Consider the following 21,527-nt stretch of genomic DNA (forward strand, 5'->3'; position numbering starts at 1 on the left):
CCGGTTCGCCGTGCCGTCACTGCGCAAGCTCAGGAGCCCGGAACCTCGGCGCTCAGCTTCCGGGCGGCGGGACGGAGTTCACCGACGTCCCGTCCCCCGCGAGCCGGCTCCAACTGCCAGGTGGGCGCGGGCGGCAGGCCGCTAGCGAGAGGGCGGCGGGCGCGGGAGGCCCCGCTCATCCTGTCGTCTTGCGGCCCCGCGCAGCCCGGATAGGCGCCATGTACGCCGTGTACAAGCAGGCGCACCCGCCCACCGGCCTCGAGTTCTCCATGTACTGCAACTTCTTCAACAACAGCGAGCGCAACCTCGTGGTGGCCGGGACCTCGCAGCTCTACGTGTACCGCCTGAACCGCGACGCCGAGGTAGGCCCGGGCCGCGCAGCCTCCGGCCGCCTCCGGCCTCGCTGCTGCTCCAGGCTCAGGGATGGGGAGTGAGGAGTGCGCCGAGCCCTAGGAACAGCCCGTGCACTCGCCAGAAGCTGTTGAGGGTGGGCGGACGTGCAGAGTTGGGCTGGGGTGCAGAGTGGAAGGGGAGAGTTAGTCACTGAACATGAACAGCTCCCTGGAGGAGATTTGTGCTCAGGGAAGCAAGGTAATGCAGCAGTAAGTGGCTGGAAAAGGTTCGTTTGTTTGTTTTGTTTTGTTTTGTTTTGTTTTGTTTGAAGATGAGCGAGACAGCAGCACATTGCGCACTGAAGGGAATGAGCCCCAGGAGCTGGGCTTTCTGCCCACAGCCCACTGAGATCTAAGGAAACTTTTTACATCTTTAAGAGTTGTAAAAAAATTCCAAAGAAAAGCTCTCAATGGACCAGATGTAACTGCAAAGCCTAAGTCAGATGTTTGCTCTCAAGCCCTTTCTTGGAAAGTTCGCCAAGTCTTGCACCAGAAAGTAAAGTGTGGGGCACCATGAGCTGGAGAAAGGTCCTTGTGGGGTGGAGGTGGGGGGCTGTCACTACCGGTCCAGTCATCACCACGGAAACGACCATCCTGAAGTTTCGAACACAGTGTTGCCGTGGTCACACACGTGTGAGTGGGGCAGGAGTTTGGACAGGACATGGTCCAGACCTCGGGGATGCCTGGCCTCTGCTCTGTGAGGTGTGGATAGAGAACGGAGAAGCTTTATGGGACACAGACAAGCACATAGCCTGGCACAGGTGTAGTGTGACAGCCAGCAGCAAGAAAGGCCTCTGTGACTTTGGGGAGGAAAAAAACATATAGCATTTTTTTCCTGAAATTAACAGAAGTCTAAAGTGAGTAAAAGTTATATCATGGTTACAAATGGAAAGTCTCGTTATCATAGAAATGTTAACCATTCCCAGATTAATCTGCACATTCAGTGTTTTTCGTCTCAAAGTTGCAATAAAGTTTCTCACTAGATTTAGTGATCTGATTCTCAAATTTACATGGAAGAGTCAAAAGTTAAGAATATTCTAAATAATTTTAAAGATGAACAAGGTAGTGGGTGCACTTCCCTGACAGGATTATCAAGAATTCTGTGTGTGTGTGTGTGTGTGTGTGTGTGTGTGTGTGTGTGTGTGTGTTTAAAGTTGCATTATTAGCTACAAGACGTTTAGAATAATATTTTAGTTTTTACTAACCTTTTGGTCATGAAATGCCCCCCCCCTTTTTTTTAGCCATTAAAGAAAAATTTATTTTAAAAAATCAGTATCTGGTGTTTCAGATACACGGGTATAAGAGAAATTCCAGAAGGCGAGAGCACCTTTTCTAGGACCTGTTCCCAGGACGGTCAATACTGATGTCGATTGCTTAGGTCTTTATTACTAAGGCTTGCATAGCTGCTATTTCGTCTGCTGACTCCCTAGAAATTTCTCCACTTGTCACATATGTAGGGAGCTGCTTTGCTTTAGATAACAAGCCCCATAAATTGAGTCAAACTGAGGAAAGCACCTGAACAGCCTCTTGGGGCCTAGATTTGTTTTTACTGCATTTGATAGCCACATGTGCAACTCCTAAGGCTCTCAGAACCACTTCCTTAAATGATGTAGTGTCTTTCTCCCAGCACTGTATTCCTTAGAGAGATACTAGAATGCTTTCTAGTCACACTTGTATTCCTTAGAGAGATACTAGAATGCTTTCGTTCAGGCTTTTCACTCTGCCCATTTCCATATACTCGATGAAATGCTCGTTATCTTCAATACTTTTTGCCTTAAGATTCGCTTCGTTTAACAGTGGCTACCCAGCTTTTTTCTTAAGTTGTTGCATGGAATGTCTTTTGAAAGCCTGCGTCATTATATTTAAAGTGACTCAATAATGAGTAGTAGGATAGTTTATCCTGCCGACTGTTGTCTTCTCGTTGATGTGTTGGTCTACGTGGGTATTTTTTCCACGTGGTCGGGTCCGAACCACCACCTTTCTCTGTCTTTCTGCCCGTCGTTCCTTTATTCTTCCTGTTGTCTTCTTTATTGCTTTGTTTTGGATTAATCAGATATTTTTGTTTCATTTTAACTCCTCTGTTGTTATTTAGTTATCATTTCATGTCATTTCCTAATTAGTTACATTGGAGATTGCAACAGGCTTCCCTCATTCACGATAGTATGACTCAAACGAGTGCTTTTACTCAAATGACATGGAATCCTGGTGACGCTCTAGCCCTGTACCCCCTTACCCTTTGTTCTGTGGTCGCGTTTCGCTTTGGTGGAGGCAGAGCCAGGCAGGTGTGTGGTGCACAGCGCGGTCGGGCCTCTGACTTGAGTGAGTGCTCCCAGCGCTGGCTGGGCTCCTCAGGAGAAGCCTGTGGCCCAGTGGGGGACCCAGGTGTGAGTGTGGCCTTGTGCATGTTGGACTGGGGTGTGTGTGCATGGCTATCTCCAGAAGCGCCTGGTCATGTGCCCCCCACCGCAGCGAGGGTTCGGCCAGGGCCCCAGTGGCAGGGCCGGCCCTCGGTGGTCTTTTGCCATTGTCCATGAGGAGAGCACTGCTGACAGCAGTCATGTGGCCCTCAGTGCGCTTCCTCCTCCTCTCTCTTCCAGGCGCCAACTAAGAATGACAGGAGCGCAGGTGAGCACACGGGTGGCTGCCCTGGCCGCCCGCCTAGGGGCGTGGGTGGCTTGGGCACAGGAACCAGACCTGTACCCACTGCCCTCTCCCCCAGAGGGGAAGGCCCACCGAGAGCACCGGGAAAAGCTGGAGCTGGTGGCTTCCTTCTCCTTCTTCGGCAACGTCATGTCCATGGCCAGCGTGCAGCTGGCCGGTGCCAAGCGGGATGCCCTGCTGCTGAGCTTCAAGGATGCCAAGGTGGGTGGTGGCTTGGAGCGGGGAGCAGGCGTGGGCGCCCTGGTGGGTAGAGGACAGGGTGGCGGTGGCAGATGCGGTTCCATTCTGCCATCCCCAGCTGTCGGTGGTGGAGTATGACCCGGGCACCCATGACCTGAAGACGCTGTCACTGCACTACTTCGAGGAGCCGGAGCTGCGGGTAGGCCAGGCTGCGCCCCGCCCCATTGCCCCACCCTTTTCTCCTCTCTCCCTAGCCCGTCGCCCCCCCCCACCCCCGTTTCCCTCGGGATTGCCTACCCAACGCCCCTCCCCAGGACGGGTTCGTGCAGAACGTGCACACGCCGCGGGTACGGGTGGACCCCGACGGGCGCTGCGCGGCCATGCTCATCTACGGCACGCGGCTGGTGGTCCTGCCCTTCCGCCGGGAGAGCCTGGCCGAGGAGCACGAAGGGCTCGTGGGCGAGGGGTGAGTGCCGCAGCCGGGCGGGAGGGCAGCCCAAAACCCGGTGACCGCCCTCCGCCCGCTGAAGCCTGGTCCCGCAGGCAGAGGTCCAGCTTCCTGCCGAGCTACATCATCGACGTGCGGGCCCTGGACGAGAAGCTGCTCAACATCGTGGACCTGCAGTTCCTGCACGGCTACTACGAGCCCACCCTGCTCATCCTGTTTGAGCCCAACCAGACCTGGCCGGGGTGAGGCCTCTGCTGTGGGCTGGGGTGGATGGGCCTGCGGGGGGCAGTCTCATGGGCCACGGATGGCCCCGGCTGACCCACCCGCTGTGGTCCCAGGCGGGTGGCCGTGCGGCAGGACACATGCTCCATCGTGGCCATTTCACTGAACATCACGCAGAAGGTGCACCCCGTCATCTGGTCCCTCACCAGCCTGCCCTTCGACTGCACCCAGGCCCTCGCCGTGCCCAAGCCTATAGGTGAGGGCCGTGATGGTGGGGGATAGCGTGGAGGCCACCGAGCCCCGCCCACCAGCTGTCCTCCTCCAGGTGGGGTGGTGGTCTTTGCTGTCAACTCGCTGCTGTACCTGAACCAGAGCGTCCCCCCATATGGCGTGGCTCTCAACAGCCTCACCACGGGCACCACCGCCTTCCCCCTGCGTGAGTGTGGTGGGGCCGGGGCTGTGGGCTGGTTTGGGGGCAGGGACCGGGGAGGCTGCTGGGTCTGCCTGACATCCTCACAACAGGCACCCAGGAGGGCGTGCGGATCACCCTTGACTGCGCTCAGGCGGCCTTCATCTCCTACGACAAGATGGTTATCTCCCTCAAGGGTGGTGAGATGTGAGTTTCCCCCCAGGGTGCCCAGTGTGGTCATCCCCACCCCCGCCCGTGAGCCCTTCCATAGCTCAGCACCCCCCTCCTGGCAGCTACGTGCTGACCCTCGTCACCGATGGCCTGCGCAGTGTCCGCGCCTTCCACTTTGACAAGGCTGCTGCCAGCGTCCTCACCAGCAGCGTGAGTGCGGGCTGGGCAGGTGGCCTGGGGCGGGTGGCCCTGGGCCCTAACCCCACCCTCACCACCAGCCCACCCTCAGATGGTCACCATGGAGCCCGGGTACCTGTTCCTGGGCTCTCGTCTGGGCAACTCCCTGCTCCTTAAGTACACAGAGAAGTTGCAGGAGGCCCCAGCCAGCACTGTCCGCGAGACTGCTGACAAGGTGGGTGCCTGGGCTGTGGGGACAGTGCCCTGGCTGGCGGCCTCAGGCTGCTCACCGCCCTCCTGCCTCACAGGAAGAGCCTCCCTCAAAGAAGAAGCGAGTGGACTCCACAGTGGGCTGGTCAGGTGAGGGCTGGGGACCAGGAGGGGCGGGGTGGGGCAGGATGGGGCTGGTTGACCAGGGTAGCTCCAACGGGCTCTCTGGTGCTGCAGGGGGCAAATCGGTGGCACAGGACGAGGTTGATGAGATTGAAGTGTATGGCAGCGAGGCCCAATCAGGCACACAGCTGGCCACTTACTCCTTTGAGGTGAGGTGGTGTGGAGAGGGGTCCTCACCCTGGCTGGTCTGCCCACCTGACCACTTCTGTGCCCTCAGGTATGTGACAGCATTCTCAACATTGGACCCTGTGCCAACGCTGCCATGGGCGAGCCCGCCTTCCTCTCTGAAGAGGTACTGGTTTGGGAGGTGCAGGGTGGGGGCGGGGTGGAGTGCACAGTGGGGCTCTGGCCTCATCCCAGCCTCGCACAGTTCCAGAACAGCCCAGAGCCAGACCTGGAGATCGTAATGTGCTCCGGCTATGGGAAGAACGGGGCCCTGTCAGTGCTGCAGGTGTGTGGAGGCGGGCGGGCAGGGCGGGGCCTCCAGGGGACCTGAGTGGATGGACATGCCCCATTGTCCTTCCAGAAGAGCATCCGGCCCCAGGTGGTGACAACCTTTGAACTTCCTGGCTGCTATGACATGTGGACGGTCATTGCCCCTGTGCGTAAGGAGCAGGTATGTGCGCCTGAATTGTCAAGGGGTCCCCAAGGGGCAGTGGCCTGGGGCAGCGGGGCCAGGGCAGGTGGGCGTGTAGTAAGCTTGCGGGTTGGGTGGAAGGGCGCCTGCTCTCTGAGCACCTCTGGCTGGTGGCGGGATCTCTGTTCTTCGTGCCCACACAGGAGGAGACCCCCAAGGGTGAGGCTGTGGAGCCAGAGCCCAGTGCCCCTGACGCAGATGACGACGGGCGAAGACATGGCTTCCTCATTCTGAGCCGGGAAGACTCCACTATGGTGAGGGGTTGGGGCCTGGCTGCCTGGGGCAGGGGCCTCAGTGGTCAGGGCGCCTCACCCTCCCTCGCCCACAGATCCTGCAGACGGGGCAGGAGATCATGGAGTTGGACACCAGTGGCTTTGCCACACAGGGCCCCACAGTCTTTGCTGGCAATATCGGGGACAATCGCTACATCGTGCAAGTGTCGCCGCTGGGCATCCGCCTGTTGGAAGGAGGTGGTCTGGCTGGCTGGATGGGTGGGTGGACAGCCTGGTAGGCCATTGGGCATGGCACATGCTGACCACCCTGTGCCCGCAGTGAGCCAGCTGCACTTCATTCCTGTGGACCTGGGCTCCCCCATTGTGCAGTGTGCTGTCGCCGATCCTTATGTGGTCATCATGAGTGCTGAGGGCCACATCACCATGTTCGTGCTCAAGAATGACTCGTACGGGGGCCGCCACCACCGCTTGGCACTGCACAAGCCCCCGCTGCACCACGTAGGGCCCCCTCCCCACCTGGGCCACCTGGGCCCCACCCATGCCCCACCCCACCCCTGCTGAGCTGCCCCTCCCCCCGCAGCAGTCCAAGGTGATCGCGCTGTGCGTGTACCGAGACATCAGCGGCATGTTCACCACGGAGAGCCGCCTGGGCGGGGCCCGCGATGAGCTGGGGGGCCGCAGTGGCTCAGAGGCTGAGGGTCCAGGCTCAGAGACCAGGTGCCTGGGGGGCTGGGGAGCTGGGGAGCTGGGGCTGCGGTCCCTGCAGGGCGGCTACTGATAACGCATGTGCCCGGCAGCCCCACAGTGGACGAGGAAGAGGAGATGCTGTACGGGGACTCAGGCCCCCTGGGCCCCGGCAGGGAGGAGGCACGCAGGGGCAGCCAGCCGCCCGCGGCCCGGGACCCCAGCCCCTGCCGGGCGGAGCCCACACACTGGTGCCTGCTAGTGCGGGAGAACGGAGCCATGGAGGTGGGTTCCATAGCGCCTCGCCCTACCCCCCACCCAACAGCGCGGCACCCCGCTGACCACTGCTGCCCACAGATCTACCAGCTCCCCGACTGGAGGCTGGTGTTCCTGGTGAAGAACTTCCCGGTGGGGCAGAGGGTCCTGGTGGACAGCTCCTTCGGTCAGCCCACCACGCAGGCTGAGGCCCGCAAGGAGGAGGCCACGCGCCAGGGAGAGCTGCCGCTCGTCAAGGAGGTGCTGCTGGTGGCACTGGGGAGCCGGCAGAGCAGGCCCTACCTGCTGGTGAGCACAGGCCCCTGGCTGCCGCCCTTCCCCCGCCCCGGCGTGCGCCCCGACTCCAGCGACCCAATGCCCTCCCCAGGTGCACGTGGACCAAGAGCTGCTCGTCTACGAGGCCTTCCCCCACGACTCACAGCTCGGCCAGGGAAACCTCAAAGTCCGCTTCAAGAAGGTGCGCTGGTGCCCGGCGGGGGGGTGGGCCAGCATGGGCGGGGCTGGGCCTCACGGTGCACCCCCACCAGGTCCCCCACAACATCAACTTCCGAGAGAAGAAGCCCAGGCCGTCCAAGAAGAAGGCAGAGGGTGGCGCCGAGGAGGGGCCCGGGGCCCGGGGGCGCGTGGCCCGCTTCCGCTACTTCGAGGACATTTATGGTTACTCGGGGGTAGGCAGGGGCCTTGGGAAAGCGGCGGGTGGGCAGGGGCTCGGCTCAGCGATCTCCTCACAGTGCTCTCTGCAGGTGTTCATCTGCGGCCCCTCACCCCACTGGCTCCTCGTGACCGGCCGGGGGGCCCTGCGGCTGCACCCCATGGGCATCGATGGCCCCATCGACTCCTTTGCCCCATTCCACAATGTGAACTGCCCACGCGGCTTCCTGTACTTCAACAGACAGGTAGGGGACTGGCCGGTGCTTCCCCACCGCTCCTGGGCCAGCTTCTGCCACCACACACCGATGCTGCCCAGGGCAGGAAGCGAGGCCGCTGGCGGCTGCAGACAGGGCAGCCCGAGGATGGTGGGGCCAAGGCCAAAGTGAAACTGGGCTTAATGATGGTAATGATGGCAAGGTTTGGAGGCCGGGGGTCAGGGGTGGAGACTGTAGTCCACAAGGGCACCTGTCTGGGTGGCCGGGGTCCAGTCAGTGCTCTGGCCTTAGGAGTCGTGTGACTGTGGGTGAAGTGCTCACCTTTTGTGGGCCTCACTTTTTTCATTGGTGTCACCAAAATGGTAGCACTGACCCCCGCCAGGGCCACTCTGAGGTCTCAGCGATGGTGCTGAGCTTGCCAGGACTGTGGGTGAGGGAAGAGGGGACGGGACCCTGGCAGGCGCTCCCTCGCCCGTCAGCAGAAATCAGTGTGGGCAACGTGACCACCCTTTGCCTCCAGACCCTCTGGCTCAGCCCTCCCTTCTCTGGCCCAGACCACAGCTGTGGCAAGCATCCCACCCTGGGTGAGCCTGAGAAGGGACAGAAAGCCAAAGCCTCTCACCCACCCCTCTCCAGCAGATCTGAGGGCTGGCTCCAGGGAGCCCTTTGAGGCCTGGGGTCGCCTCTCATTGTCAGCAGCACCAGGCCTTGCTGACCCCTGTGTCCTCCAGGGGGAGCTGAGGATCAGCGTCCTGCCTGCCTACTTGTCCTACGATGCCCCATGGCCTGTCAGGAAGATCCCGCTGCGCTGCACGGCTCACTATGTGGCCTACCATGTGGAGTCTAAGGTCTGAACCCCCTTTGAGGCCAGGGACATTCTGGGCCTGGCCTGTGGCACGTGACGCCTTCTCCTTCCCCAGGTGTATGCTGTCGCCACGAGTACCAACACGCCATGCACCCGCATCCCACGCATGACGGGCGAGGAGAAGGAGTTTGAGACCATTGAGAGAGGTGGGAGACGCCCTGGCCTGGGCCTGCTCTCAGGGCTGCACCCCCCTGACCACCTCCGCTATCTCTGCAGATGACCGGTACATCCACCCCCAGCAAGAGGCCTTTTCCATCCAGCTCATCTCTCCGGTCAGCTGGGAGGCCATCCCCAACGCCAGGTGAAGCTGGGCCCAGCTGGGTAGGGGTTGGTGGCCGGCCTGGGACTATGTCCTGACCTAGTCTCCCGTAGGATTGAGCTGGAGGAGTGGGAGCATGTGACGTGCATGAAGACGGTGTCACTGCGCAGCGAGGAGACCGTGTCAGGCCTCAAGGGCTACGTGGCCGCTGGCACCTGCCTCATGCAGGGGGAGGAGGTCACCTGCCGTGGGCGGGTAAGCAGGGGGTGGGGGTGGGGTGGGCAGGGCCGGCCCTGGCAGCCTGTGCCGTTCCCACATCACCCAGCACGCTCCCCACACGCAGATTCTGATCATGGACGTGATCGAAGTGGTGCCTGAGCCTGGCCAGCCCCTGACCAAGAACAAGTTCAAGGTCTTGTATGAAAAGGAGCAGAAGGGGCCCGTGACCGCCTTGTGCCACTGCAACGGCCACCTTGTTTCAGCCATCGGCCAGAAGGTAGGCCCCTCTCCAGCCTGCCCACCTGCCCTGCATCGGCCCATGCCCACCCACCAGCTGCCACCTCTCCCGTCCACAGATCTTTCTATGGAGCCTGCGCGCCAGCGAGCTGACAGGCATGGCCTTCATCGACACCCAGCTCTACATCCACCAGATGATCAGCGTCAAGAACTTCATCCTGGCCGCGGATGTCATGAAGAGCATCTCGCTGCTACGCTACCAGGAGGAGAGCAAGACTCTGAGCCTCGTGTCCCGGGTACATGTGGGACTGAGCACTGTACATTGGGGGGGTCACTGGCCCCAGGCAGACCCTGATGTCCCTCCCCTCCCTATCCCTAGGACGCCAAGCCCCTAGAAGTGTACAGCGTGGATTTTATGGTGGATAATGCCCAGCTGGGCTTCCTGGGTGAGTACAGGGCCTGGAGGCCAGAGTCTCTAAGACCTCGGGAGTGGCCAGGGCTGACTCTGGGCTTTGTTCCCAGTGTCTGACCGTGACCGCAACCTGATGGTATACATGTATCTGCCGGAAGGTAAGTGTTCCCTCTACCCTTCTGCTGGGCGCGGGCAGGGCTGGACCGGCCACAACCTGAGGTCCCTCTGGCACAGCCAAAGAGAGCTTCGGGGGCATGCGCCTGCTGCGCCGGGCAGACTTCCACGTGGGAGCCCACGTGAACACCTTCTGGAGGACCCCGTGCCGGGGGGCTGCCGAGGGGCCCAGTAAGAAGTCGGTCGTGTGGGAAAACAAGCACATCACGTGGTTTGGTGAGCACCGGGGCAGGGTGGGGGCAGGTGTGTCGCGTCAGCCGGGCTCAACACTGTGCCCCTTGCAGCCACACTGGACGGGGGCATCGGGCTGCTGCTGCCCATGCAGGAGAAGACCTACAGACGGCTGCTGATGCTGCAGAACGCGCTGACCACCATGCTGCCCCACCACGCCGGCCTCAACCCTCGTGCCTTCCGGTGAGTGTGCTGCTGCCCGCCAGGTCTGTGCTGACACCCCACCAGCTTGGCACCACCCCACCGTCTCCCTTCCTTCCCAGGATGCTGCACGTAGACCGGCGCACCCTGCAGAATGCCGTGAGAAACGTCCTGGATGGGGAGCTGCTCAACCGCTACCTGTACCTGAGCACCATGGAGCGGGGCGAGCTGGCCAAGAAGATTGGCACCACACCTGACATCGTAAGTGACCGGCTCACCTCTGTGCACCCCCGCCCCTCTCCGCCTGCCCTCACCCACCTCTCTCCCCGCAGATCCTGGACGACCTGTTAGAGACGGACCGTGTCACTGCTCACTTCTAGATCCCTGGACACTACTGTGACCCCTGTGCCTTGCCCGACCCCCTTTTGTACCACCCAACCCACTTTTGTACAAAACACAAGGAAAAAGCATTGTTTGATTTGAGAAGAGCGTGTGGTCATTGCCCGACCTCCTGGCCCCAGCCGTGGTCAGAGCCCCTGGGCGTCCCCCACCCTAGGCCCCAGCTGCTCCGGTGCCCCAGGTCTTGGGGTCTCCACACCTCAGCCCTGGCCAGCTCCGTCGACCCGAGGTGAGGCCAGCACTGCTAGCCCCGGGCGAGCTCTGCAGTCCTGCCACCAGGACCCTAGGTCTCCAGGTACTCAGACAGCCCCTCAGTGCTGGGCATGAGGCCCAGACGGACCAGCATGCGGACCAGGAGGGCGGTGAGCCGCATAGACAGGGTCTCCAGCCTGGGTAGGTGGGCCAAGGGGTCGCAGGTTGGTGGGGAGCAGGCCCTGGCTGCCCACCTGCCAGGCCCCTCCTGTCTACTCACCTCAGGGCTACTTCGAACTTGAATGTCTCCCAGATGACCCTGATTTGGCGCAGGAGGCTGGCTCCGTAGACGCTCGGAGCACCCACCAGGCGGCTCCAGCCTCTGACCGCACTGCCGGAGAGGTGGTCAGCCAGGCCCGTGCCATTCACCCCCCTGCCCAGGCACCCCGCCAGCACCCACCTCTTGGCCATGAGGAAGTACCGGTCCACAGGGGCGCCGAGGGAGGTGTTGATGGAGCGCACCGTGTTGATGTTGCGCAGCACGAGCAGCAGGGGCCGTGGCAGGGCCTTGAGCACGGCCATGATGCCCGCGAAGTGTTCCCGCGCCATGGCTTGCATGTAGGCCGCCTCCTTGCGGCTCAGCCGGTGGGAGCGCCACAGCTGCCCCAGGCGTACGGGCCTCTGCATCAGCATCTCGGAGAACAGGAAGTAGTCTGGGGCGGCGGGGGGCTGAGCCAGACTGTGCACCCTGCACGCCCACACACCCTGGCCTCACCTTGCACCCCGAGTGCAGCTGCATGTGCTTTCATTGCGGCGTCGTCCCTCAGTATGATGGCCCGCCACAGCTGGCACAGGGCTGACCGGTCCCTGGGGGCCCAGAGTGAGTCTGGAGCACCAGGACGGGAAAGGCCAGGCCCCGGGGCCAGGACCCCACCCCTGCTTACTTCTCATCCAGGAACTGGTAGAGCCCGTGGTCCAGCAGCACCAGCTGTGCCTTCCCATCCTGGCCTTTCCGCACCAGAACTAGGCACAGAGCACACTGGTCCGTGCCACGCCCTGCAGTGTGAGCCACGCCCACCCTCAGCCCTGGGGCTTTTCCTACCATTGCCGGGGTGGGGATCGGAGTGGATGAAGCCTGTGTAAAATATCTGCTCAGCAAAAGCATGGATGAGCTTCTCTGCTATCTGGGGAGAGAACAGGATCGTGCCGGCATCACCCCGTGCTCACACAGGCATCCCCTCAGGTGTGGGCGTGGCAGGCACAGCCCTCCCACGCCCTGTGCATGCAGCACTCACGTCCTGCACGGCCAGCCCCATGGACCTGATGGCTTCCACGTCGTTGACCTTGCAGCCCTCACAGAACTCGGCCGTCAGTACACGCTGAGAGAGAGCGAGGCTGAGCTCAGCAGGCCCGTGCACCCCCACCCCCGGAGGGGACCCAGCCCACCTTGCTGGACGTGTCCCAGTACACGCGGGGGACCACGATGTAGTGGAAGTGCTGCAGGTCCCGTGCGCAGCGCTCGGCGTTCCGGCCCTCGTTCTCGAAGTCCAGCTCCTGGGCGAGGGTGCCCTTCAGGTCCTGGGGACCACATGGGTGGTTGGAGGTCCAGGTCAGGGACAGTGTACTGAAATGAGCAGGGCTCGCCTCCCCAGCCGGCCTGCTGGCAGCGGTTACCTGCAGCACCCAGCTGAAGCCGAAGCTGGGGTGCATGAACTCCACCAGCCTGAGCAGTAGCTCCAGTGTGTGGATGTCCCCATGGAAGCGGTCCCGCAGGTCGATGTACTGCACCTGCGTGGCCGAGGGTACAGGGAGGGCCGCTGCAGCCTCCGCCCTGGCCCGCAGCCGCCACCCCGCAAGGCAGGCCCCACGCACCTTCACGGCTACGGCGGTGCCGTCGTGCAGCCGGGCACGGTGCACCTGGGCTAGGCTGGCGGCGGCAATTGGCTGGTAGTCAAATTCCTGGAAGAGCTTGTGGGGTGGGGCATGGAAGTCCTCAAGGAACAGCTGGTCCACCTGGCAGGAGAGTGTTCTTAGAGCAGTGGGGGGGGGCGCTGCAGCCAGAGCTCCCACCCCCAGCCTCTGTGCCCAAGGGCAGGGCCCACCTCCTGGAAGCCAGACTTGAGGGCCTTGTCTTCGAGCACGCGCAGCGTCCGGATGTACTCAGGGGGCAGCAGGTGGTTGAAGGAGCACAGCCCCTGGCCCAGCTTCACATAGAGGCCCCCATTGCTGATGGCCCCGGCCAGTAGGGCATCGGCCGCCCGCTGGTGACACGCAGACATCACTTCCGAGTACCTCGGGCTGTTCTGACCACAGGCATGGCGGGATGGGGGCAGGCAGGCACCTCAGTGCCCCCAGCACCTGCCTCCTCTGGGGCGCCCCGCACTCCCACATGTCCAAACGGGCCAGCTGCAGCCCAGGACGCACGACAAACCTCTTCCACTCCTCGCAGCATGACGTTTGTGCACCACCAGTAGTCCAGGGAGATCTGCAGGCCGACGCACAGGGACCTGCCAGCAGAGGCCGCCCTCAGCCCCAGCAGGCCAGCCTGAGACCCCGAGCCCTGCACAGCCCCACCCTTCACGCCCGGCACTAGGAGGGGCTCGGCGGACTCGGGCATTGCCACAGACCAGTCTCAGCTCCTGGTCTGCGTCCACGCTGCCCTTGGTCTCTGACCGCCAACAGGCGCCTAGGACAGGTAGGGCTGAGGGCTGGGTGCGGCCTTGGGCCCTAACCACCGGCTGTGGTTCTTTCTTCGGTCTTTCAGCACTCATTGTTAAAGAAAATCCAGTCGAGAGCGGGCACAGCCATGACGGCTGGCAAGCTGGCTGCTGCTGGCCCTGTGGGCATGGCTCACCTGCAGCACGCCCGCAAGGCCTGCCCTGCAGGCCTCGGTTGCCTCAGAGGGAGGACAGCTGCCTCCTACCTGCTGAAGCGGCCGATGCCATCTGCCACGAGCCGCATCTTCCTCCTGTCCTGTGGCTCCGCCGTGAAGTAGCGGACTCCGAGGAGCAGGGGCACCCCCACCGCCGTGGCGGAGAGCACCTTCTTCCACAGGGGCTGGGGTCTCAAGGCCCTGGCGGGAGAGGTGTGCAGTGGGGTTACTTCCTGCCTGTCTGCCCTCCCTATGCAGCCTGTGCTCTGCCCCGTCCAGCCCACATGGCGCTCATGGCCAGAGCCAGGCCCACCCCATGGCCACTTCAGCTGTGCCTAGGACCTCTGCAGGTGACATCGGTCTCAGTCACCTATGTGGTCGCCAGAGTGCTCTGACCACTGCATCCCTGACCTGCCTGACCCCACAGATGCCCCGGATGTCAGGGGATGGGGAAAGCAGCTCCTTAGCTCCATGGAAAGCCGCTCATGGGGCCAGGGCCATCTGTACCACGGTTCCAACACCATCCACCCCACTGGTGACCCACCTGGACTCCAGGTGTCAAGACGGCAGAGCCCAGGCCAGACGTGCAGGTAACACATGCCAGATGTGGAGTGCAAGACCAGGAGACCAGCGGTAGCCAGACCCAGACAGAGCCCTAGTGCCCAGGCCCGTGTCTGCCTGCGGTCCCCACGCCGCTGCTCCACCAGGCCCGGGGCATTCGAGTCGCCTGCCTTCCGCCCCCCTCCCGCCCGTCCTGCCCACTGGCTCAGTCTCTTGCTGACCCGGACTTGTCTGGGCCCTGCCCTCCTCCATCTGAGCCCATCACTCTGGCTGCTGTCAGGGACCCGTCCCTGGAACTCCAGTCCCAGGTCAGGACCCTGGCAGTCATGGATCCCAGCCTGCCATTCCCAGGAGCAAATACCCAGGGGTCGGGGAACAGAGAAGATCTAGCCCCAGGCCCACAAGAGAGCTTGCCCAACACTGCCTGGCAAGAGGCACAAGCCTTGGAGGTGACAGCTGCTGCAGAGGACGTACCCCTGTGCAGGTGGGACCCTGAGGCCTCTCCTGAGCAAGGAAGCTGGGGACAGCCAGAACTTCGGCTTGAGCTGCAGCAGAGCGGAGTTGAAGTGGCAAAGTTGTGACTGCAAAGTGAGCAAAGAGTACAGGGTCACAGAAGGCAGCAGCAGGCCTGGCACTTGCACAGGCACGGACCTGAGGACAAGCTGTGCCCCTCCACCCAAACGTCATCAAAGCATGCCAGTGCTTCCTGGCCTGCGTGCCTGACTTGGGAATGCAGGCAGCTCCATCTGCAGGAGCAAGGCTGCCGTCCAGGTGTCACGCGAAAGGGGACTGCTGCACGCAGCCTGCGGCAGGGCTTCTGCCTCAGTGCGCCACTCTGTCAGGCGGGTAGAACCAGACTCGGAAGCACGGACCTGCCTCGGAAATCAACGAGGCATAAGACCCTTCCTCCTACTGAGAGCCCAGAGGTGCAGACCCGAGGAGGGCGGGGAAGGCCAAGCGGACGGCAGCCAGCAGGGCACGTGGGGCAGCAGGGGCCAGGGGCTCCCTTGCACTCACTGGCAACCTTGGTCTTCCCATCTTATCTGAATTATGGGTCTTAAGAGGTCCTCCATCCCAAATTCCCCAGCTGCAAACTCCGTTTTTAGGGAAAAGCCTTGTGTGTAGTGAGTCACAGCCCGCAGCAGATGCTGACATTATCACCGTGAACACTGGGCCAAACGAGGAACCGAGTTCCCAGTCACTTCCGGCCGAAGCGTGGCCCTGAGGATGGTTCCAAGGACCACTGATTAACACAAAGTCAAAGGGGAGGGCCATGACCCACTGTCCCATGAGGACGAGACCGACAAAAAACTCAGCAAGGCCATATATCGCCAGTACAGATCCTCCGGGAGACCCCGCAGGCCCGCCAGGGGGCTGCCATGGGGGTCCAGAGCCCTTAGGCCTTCTGTGTGAGGGCAGCACAGTTTGACCTGGCCACACGGCAGCACACATTCTCATGCCAGGCCACAGAGAAGGCGCAGAGAGCGGGCACCTGCAGGACATCAGGGCCTGCAGGATGGCTGGGTCCAGGCTGGGATCCCAGCCACCTCCCACCTGACATCAGACGGGGGTTTGTGACAAGCAGGTGTGCCAGAGGGTAAGCCCTGCCTGCCCACAGGCACCTGCGCCCATGCTCGACCCAGGCCCCTCCCTGTATTCCTCACTTGATCCGACATGTTCCAGTGTACACCCAGCACACCCTGCCCTGAGGACCAGCCTGCCGACCATGTGGCCCTGTGTGTGACCGGGGGCCATAGGCAGACATAGAGGCATGGGGCTGCTGGGAGAGCACCAGGTGCGAGGGAGGGAGAGGCCCTGCAGGCTGGCAGTGAGTGGGACTTGAGTGTAGACACTGGAGGCCCTTTCCAGGCAGTGGACATGGTATCAGCAAAGGCCTTCAGAAGCCGGGAGAGTTCAGGGTGACCCTGGGGAGACAGGCCTGTGTGGCTGGAAAGCCTGCCGAGGTAAGCGGAGGCTGCCCCAAAGGAAAAGGGTGGGAGCCGAGCGAGCGGAGGGAGCCAGGCAAGTGTCCCCAGGGCCCTTGCCGGGGTTTTCATGCAGGAAGGGGACGATGTCCTGGGGAAGTCAGCCCTGTGGGAGGCGGGGGCAAGTGTCCAGTCAGAGGGGCTGGAGCCCAGGCAGGGCCGTGGCCCGGGAAGGGCTGCTGGGAGGTGAAACCTAGAGGATTCAGGCCATGAGGGCCGAGGCTGGCATCTGGGGACCAGGGAATGCCACAACGCCACTCTGCCTGGTGAGGGCTCTGCTGTGATTCTGACCTTGGCTGGATCACAGCCACTGAGTTAGAACAGACAACAGCTGCCAGCCACCATGCTCAACAGTCGTCATCACTGACCCTGAGTAAACCCCAGCAAGCAGGCCAGCGGCAGGCGTCAGGGAGACCTTCTCTCCACAGCAGCCTGGCCTCTGGGAAGTTACTAGGGTCTGTAAGTTGGGGCTGCTGCAGCCGGGCACAGCCACTCACCAAGTCTCTTCCCTTGTGCCAACGCTTGTGGTTTGTCATAACATAATAGCAGGTTATGGGGAAAAAAAGTGAGAGGGCTTTGTGGTTTCGGAGGCCGGACAGGCGCTGAGTGCGCATCGCTAACCCCTGACCTCAGCCTGGAAGACAAAACGGCATGGACAGGAGCCACTGAGGGACTGCAGGCGCCTCGCTTTTCCGCGTGGCAGATGGCACTTTCACAAACCGGAGGTTTGTGGCAACCCAGCACGGAGCAAGTCTGTCGGCACCATTTTTCCCACAGCCTCGGGATGATTAGCCTTTTTTAGCAATAAAGAAATTGAGGCGTGTACTTCGTTTTTTAGATGTGATGCTGTCTGTTGCACAGTTAGCAGACCAGAGTGGTGTCAGTGTGACTCTTATGTGCACTGGGAGACCAGAGTTTGGCGACTGGTTTTGTCCTGACACTCGCTGTACTGCAGTGGTCCAGGACGGGGCCTATGGCGCCTCCAGGGTTTGCCTGTGCTGTCGGTATTTGAGGCATGATGAGGTTGCCGTGGTTACGTAAGAATGTCCTCGTCCAGGGTGTGCACACTGAAGTGTTTGGAGGTTATGTGTCAAGATGTCTGTGACCTACTATCAAATGGTCCAATGACAACAAAACATATTCTCAAATAGCAACAGAAACGACGGCAGGATGTTAGTAACGGCAGACCTAGGCAGTGGGTGTCTGGGTACTTAGCTATCTGTCGGCCTGTCCCTCCCTGTTTTCATGATCACAGGAGCGAAGCATCTGCCATCTTACTTAAAGTCGCAACTGGGAAGGTGGTGTTTCGGAGCCAGGGCAGGGTCCCCACCTGGATGATTCTGTGCTGGGACTTCGGGCACTGTCTGAGGATTTTCACGACTTGGGGGAAGGGCTGCTCCTGGCATCGAGTGAGTGGCAGCCCGGCCCCAGCTGAGATGCTGGCAGCGCCGAGGCTGAGCAGTTGAGCAGCGGGGGCAGACCCAGGACCCAGACTTGGGGCTGGAAGTGGAATCCGGGCTCCAGCACTTACCAGCCATGCGGCAAGGGGGAGCTGCTTCCCGCCCTGTGCCTCGGTCCCGTCCGCACAGCTGTGACCAACGCACTATTCAAGTGCAGGTCAAGCAAAGCCCTGGGAGCAGCACCTGGCCCCCACAGCGCTGTGGGCCTGTGTGCGAGCAGATGCTCTTGCTGAGGTCACCTTGGGGTCAAGGAGCCTCCAGCCTCTCCCAGGCCCTCCTCACTGCGCCAAGCCACCTGCTAGTCCCCAGTGCCCTTACCTTCCTCCCAGCAACCCTGCCTCCACCCACCTAAGAAAAAGAAGTACACACTTGCTGAGCTGAGCTGACCTATTTGTTAAGATCGCGTCCCACTGCTTTTTCAGAAGGAAAAAAGGAGTTGGGTTTGCCCAGAAAAGGGACTATTTCCAGCACGTGAAAAGCTTGGAGATGGGTTATACACAGACTACGAAGAGGTGCCGACAAAGGGTGGCAGAGTGGCGTCTGCCACCAAGTCCCGGTGTGGTCACTGATTCAGAAGCTGCACCACAGAGGACAAAGAAGCAACATGGCCTAAGCCGGCAGACTGGGACCATCCTGGGACGCGCGCGATCAGAGGCCCATGGCTGTGGTAGCCGACGTGCCAATGAAGGGGAGGAACCCAATTCGGAAGCTGTGAGTGACACGCCAAAGCGAGGCCAGCGAGGAAGGCAACACGCCAAGCCCAGGCCCAGCTGCCCCCAGCCACGCAGCCCCCAGCTGCCCCTGGGAGGGCCGAGCACGAGGGGCCGCACTCGTGCTCTGGGCAGACTGCAGGGGAGAAGGCCCTCAGTCCTCCAGGGAGGGGCACACAGTGAGGGCACCCCCAGAAGTGTGCACAGCCCCCCGCCAGGCACCAGCCGGACAATGGCGACTTAGGGTTTCTGGCGACCCCAGTGAAAGCTCGCAGGGCGTACAGATGGTGCACAGCTCAAAGCAGACGTGCTGATGACGTGTCTCGGAGCAGGCGAAACCCACTACTCGCCCAGCTCTACACCCAAGCAGACAGGTTTACTTTGCACACCTCACATCTTCACCCTGAGCCAGGTGACCCTCCTCCGACAGCTTCCGTCTCTGAACAGGTGGTGATAGTGTCCACCTTGCAAAGTTGGAAAGGTGAGAGAGGTGGAAATAACGCACCTGTCCTCAGGCCTGGCACTTAACAGGCGCTCAGCAAGAGGTGGCGGTCACTACAGCAGGGCCTCCTGGCAGAACCGGCAGCTGACCCCCAGCCGACCTGCTTCCTCAGCTGACACCCTCCCCATTCCCAAGCCAGCCTGCAGCAAAGTCCTCCAGCGTGTAGGTCCTGACAGCCAGAGGGAGCACGTTGTCCCCAAGAGTTGTTAACACACAAGGGTTTGGTGGGGAAAAGTCAAGTCACCTAACCTACAAATAACTTTAAACATCATTTTGATATTAAAACATACAGTTCTTTCACACAAAAAAAGAATGCTATATTTGAATTATTTCACACTAAAACATGAGGCCTAGCGCCCCCAGCCTCTGAACGCATGGCCAACCAGTGCCAAATGCTCCTGCACAGAGGCCCCGGCCCCATCCCCAGGGACCACCACACCGCGCAAGCTCTCCCTGCGCTCACTCCTCTTCACTCCTCCGCAATTCACCCCCCAGCACTGACTCCTCGCATACGCCCCGTGACAAAGATGCCCATGGCAGACGCCAGGTAGCCCACGCCGGCGCGAAGACAGGTCCAGCCCGTTCTCCAGCCTGCTGTGCTTCCTAGAATGCCCCTAATCCCTGCACCTGGGAGTTACCTGTCCCACTGTCCTCATCACACAGGGGTGACTGGAAGCTTAGTCTGTCTCCCCACCAGACTGAACAGGGCCCACCTCAGTCACCTCTACTTCTAGGAGCTGGTGCAGAAACCCCATGGATGCTTGCTGAACTGAGGTCAACGGTGCTCAGCACAGAGCGGGCCAGAACCCCACGCGGCCCAAGCAAACATGCTCGCTAGAAAATGGTGGAAGGCCACAGACCAGCCAGAGACAGCAGTAGCCTGGCCCTGGACTGAACTTCAAGGACAAGGCCTCGTGCTGATAATTCCACAGCCCCCACCGGGGCCCACAGGCTCCTTCCAGCTTGGGACACCCAGTGCTTCTCAAACCACCCCGCCACACAAGGAGGTCACGCGGCTACAAATGTGGAGCAAAGCCCGCAGCCAGCCTTCCAGGAAACAGTCTGGGCCACCCCCGGCGCAACACACGTAACCTGCACCCAGGCCGAGCTCCAGAGCGGTCCCCAGGACACCTTCCCACACAGCAGTGCCTCTCACCAAGAGCGGGGCACGCCCCAGCTTGCCTGGACAGTGCGAGCTTACACCTGTTCGGACAAGCTGGGCTTCCTCCTCGCCAGCCTCATGCTTTCCCAGGTTGTGTGCCCAGTGTGTCTGCAGAAACCGAGGGCCCATCCAAGTCGGGTAACAACCTGTGAAGCAGCCAAAAGAGCCGAGGAGCAGCACGCAGACAGACACTGCCAAGCTCACAAACTTCATGTGTGCGTTAACACAAAGCCATGAGCGTGTGTGGTCACGTGTTAGGCACCAACTGACTTGTCTGTTTTTCTAATGCCCAGTAGATTAGAGACAGCAGATTAGAAAGGAGACAAGAGGCCACTGCAGGTAGGCCAGCCCACAGCAGTGAGTGACCTGAGTCTCCTGATGATGCCTGTAACAGAAAACCTACAGAGAGCTGATGACAGCAGCGTCCGCAGCCTCATGCACCCCCGCAGGTGAGGGAGGCAAGGCACAGTAATGTCCGCATAGTTACAGGTGACAGCCTGGGAACCTGGGCCCAGGACAGGTGGCCTGGAGGACTGTGAATGTCCTGCCTTTTCTCTTACCAGCGTCTATGACCCTCTCAGCACTGGTCAGGACTCAGAAGCCTACTGGGCCCCACTCCACTTGGTGGTTGTAAGCAGCTCCCAGCCAGGGGCTAAAACCTGCCCATCCACGCCCCAGTCTGGAGGATCAAGTGACCTGACTAGGCTAAGAAGCTTCTGAAACTATAAAGTGCTATCTATACTAAAGGCCAACTCAGTGTGTCTCTGCCTGACTCTAAGCCTGCTTCATCGCCTCAGCCCATAAACACTCCTAGGTAACGGAGTAGCTCACCGCAAGTCGCTAACATCTACGAGGCTGGGCTTACTGGAAAAGTATCAGCTCCACCGAAAGCCCCTACTTGAGAACGTTGGTGAGCCCCCTCATCCTCTTTAGCTGTGAACCACAGGGGAGGGGGCTAGACCCTCAGGAGGGCATGGGTAAGGTTCTGGTCAGTCCCTAGGGGCACCTGGCTGGAGAGGTGCTGATCCCAACTGCAGATGGGAGGCCCAACCAAGAGACGGAGCAGACAGTCGGCCGCCATTCTGAGTCAGAAGAAGCCAGAGTTGGGCACAGCCTGCGGCCAGGCATCTGGGGAGGCCCCACGAGCAGGGAGAGCCCACCCTGCGCCCACGAGATGGCCGCCCCCTTAGCCCCCAAGGTCCCCTTGTCACACAGAAGCAGGCCCAGGGGTTAGCTCAGGATGGTCTAGGCTGGGTGGGCGACTGGGGGAAAGGGTTCTCAGGGGAGCAGGTAAAAAGAAAAGGCAGCCAGGGGCTGCAGCCTGGGTCTGGCCCAGTCTGAGGCAGTGAGGGGTCTAAGGTAGACGCGGGGCGAAGAGGGACGAGGACGGAGCTCTG

The 21,527-nt window shown here is 61.1% G+C and overlaps 3 protein-coding genes across 12 annotated transcripts in view; 2 read left to right on the forward strand and 1 right to left on the reverse strand.

Moving 5' to 3' along the window:
• CPSF1 (cleavage and polyadenylation specific factor 1) lies at positions 1-10,770 on the forward strand. Of its 2 annotated transcripts, XM_011374856.2 has the most exons (38): positions 1-120; positions 205-362; positions 2,990-3,017; positions 3,112-3,254; positions 3,352-3,432; positions 3,548-3,699; positions 3,777-3,923; positions 4,020-4,159; positions 4,229-4,339; positions 4,426-4,519; positions 4,606-4,693; positions 4,773-4,895; positions 4,969-5,020; positions 5,108-5,202; positions 5,271-5,345; positions 5,424-5,504; positions 5,580-5,669; positions 5,834-5,944; positions 6,019-6,160; positions 6,243-6,421; positions 6,504-6,640; positions 6,721-6,892; positions 6,965-7,171; positions 7,251-7,340; positions 7,411-7,551; positions 7,627-7,779; positions 8,481-8,597; positions 8,670-8,760; positions 8,831-8,915; positions 8,987-9,128; positions 9,217-9,369; positions 9,449-9,625; positions 9,709-9,775; positions 9,852-9,899; positions 9,976-10,131; positions 10,200-10,329; positions 10,410-10,548; positions 10,620-10,770. In XM_011374856.2, the coding sequence occupies exons 2-38, from the start codon at positions 219-221 to the stop codon at positions 10,665-10,667; spliced, it is 4,329 nt and encodes a 1,442-aa protein (XP_011373158.1). In that variant the 5' UTR covers positions 1-120; positions 205-218; the 3' UTR covers positions 10,668-10,770. The 2 variants fall into 2 exon arrangements, with proteins under 2 accessions (XP_011373158.1, XP_023376084.1); XM_023520316.1 differs by lacking the exon at positions 9,976-10,131 and having other exon boundaries at positions 51-362.
• ADCK5 (aarF domain containing kinase 5) overlaps positions 10,761-21,527 on the reverse strand; it is an 11,328-nt gene continuing 561 nt past the window's right edge. Inside the window, exons 1-15 of one of the 9 annotated variants that reach the window (XM_011374852.2) lie at positions 15,976-21,291; positions 14,786-14,892; positions 13,802-13,951; positions 13,310-13,385; positions 12,981-13,181; positions 12,751-12,891; positions 12,553-12,666; positions 12,325-12,456; positions 12,174-12,257; positions 11,981-12,062; positions 11,823-11,901; positions 11,654-11,745; positions 11,339-11,591; positions 11,159-11,269; positions 10,761-11,075 (exon numbers count right to left, since the gene is read on the reverse strand). In XM_011374852.2, the coding sequence (XP_011373154.1) occupies positions 10,970-11,075; positions 11,159-11,269; positions 11,339-11,591; positions 11,654-11,745; positions 11,823-11,901; positions 11,981-12,062; positions 12,174-12,257; positions 12,325-12,456; positions 12,553-12,666; positions 12,751-12,891; positions 12,981-13,181; positions 13,310-13,385; positions 13,802-13,951; positions 14,786-14,892; positions 15,976-16,368 (2,121 nt within the window). In that variant the 5' untranslated portion in view covers positions 16,369-21,291 and the 3' untranslated portion in view covers positions 10,761-10,969. Of the gene's footprint in view, positions 11,270-11,338; positions 11,592-11,653; positions 11,746-11,822; positions 11,902-11,980; positions 12,063-12,173; positions 12,258-12,324; positions 12,457-12,552; positions 12,667-12,750; positions 12,892-12,980; positions 13,182-13,309; positions 13,386-13,801; positions 13,952-14,785; positions 15,395-15,975; positions 21,292-21,527 lie in introns of those variants that run through there. The other 8 variants (XM_023520323.1, XM_023520322.1, XM_023520321.1 and 5 more) reach the window with 8 other exon arrangements.
• FBXL6 (F-box and leucine rich repeat protein 6) overlaps positions 18,515-21,527 on the forward strand; it is a 19,314-nt gene continuing 16,301 nt past the window's right edge. Inside the window, exon 1 of the mRNA XM_011374848.2 lies at positions 18,515-18,526. The gene's annotated coding sequence lies outside the window, so the exon portion shown is untranslated. The remainder of the gene's footprint in view (positions 18,527-21,527) is intronic.

Source organism: Pteropus vampyrus, unplaced genomic scaffold (assembly GCF_000151845.1).
Source record: "Pteropus vampyrus isolate Shadow unplaced genomic scaffold, Pvam_2.0 Scaffold256, whole genome shotgun sequence".
NCBI classification, from domain to species: domain Eukaryota; kingdom Metazoa; phylum Chordata; class Mammalia; order Chiroptera; family Pteropodidae; genus Pteropus; species Pteropus vampyrus.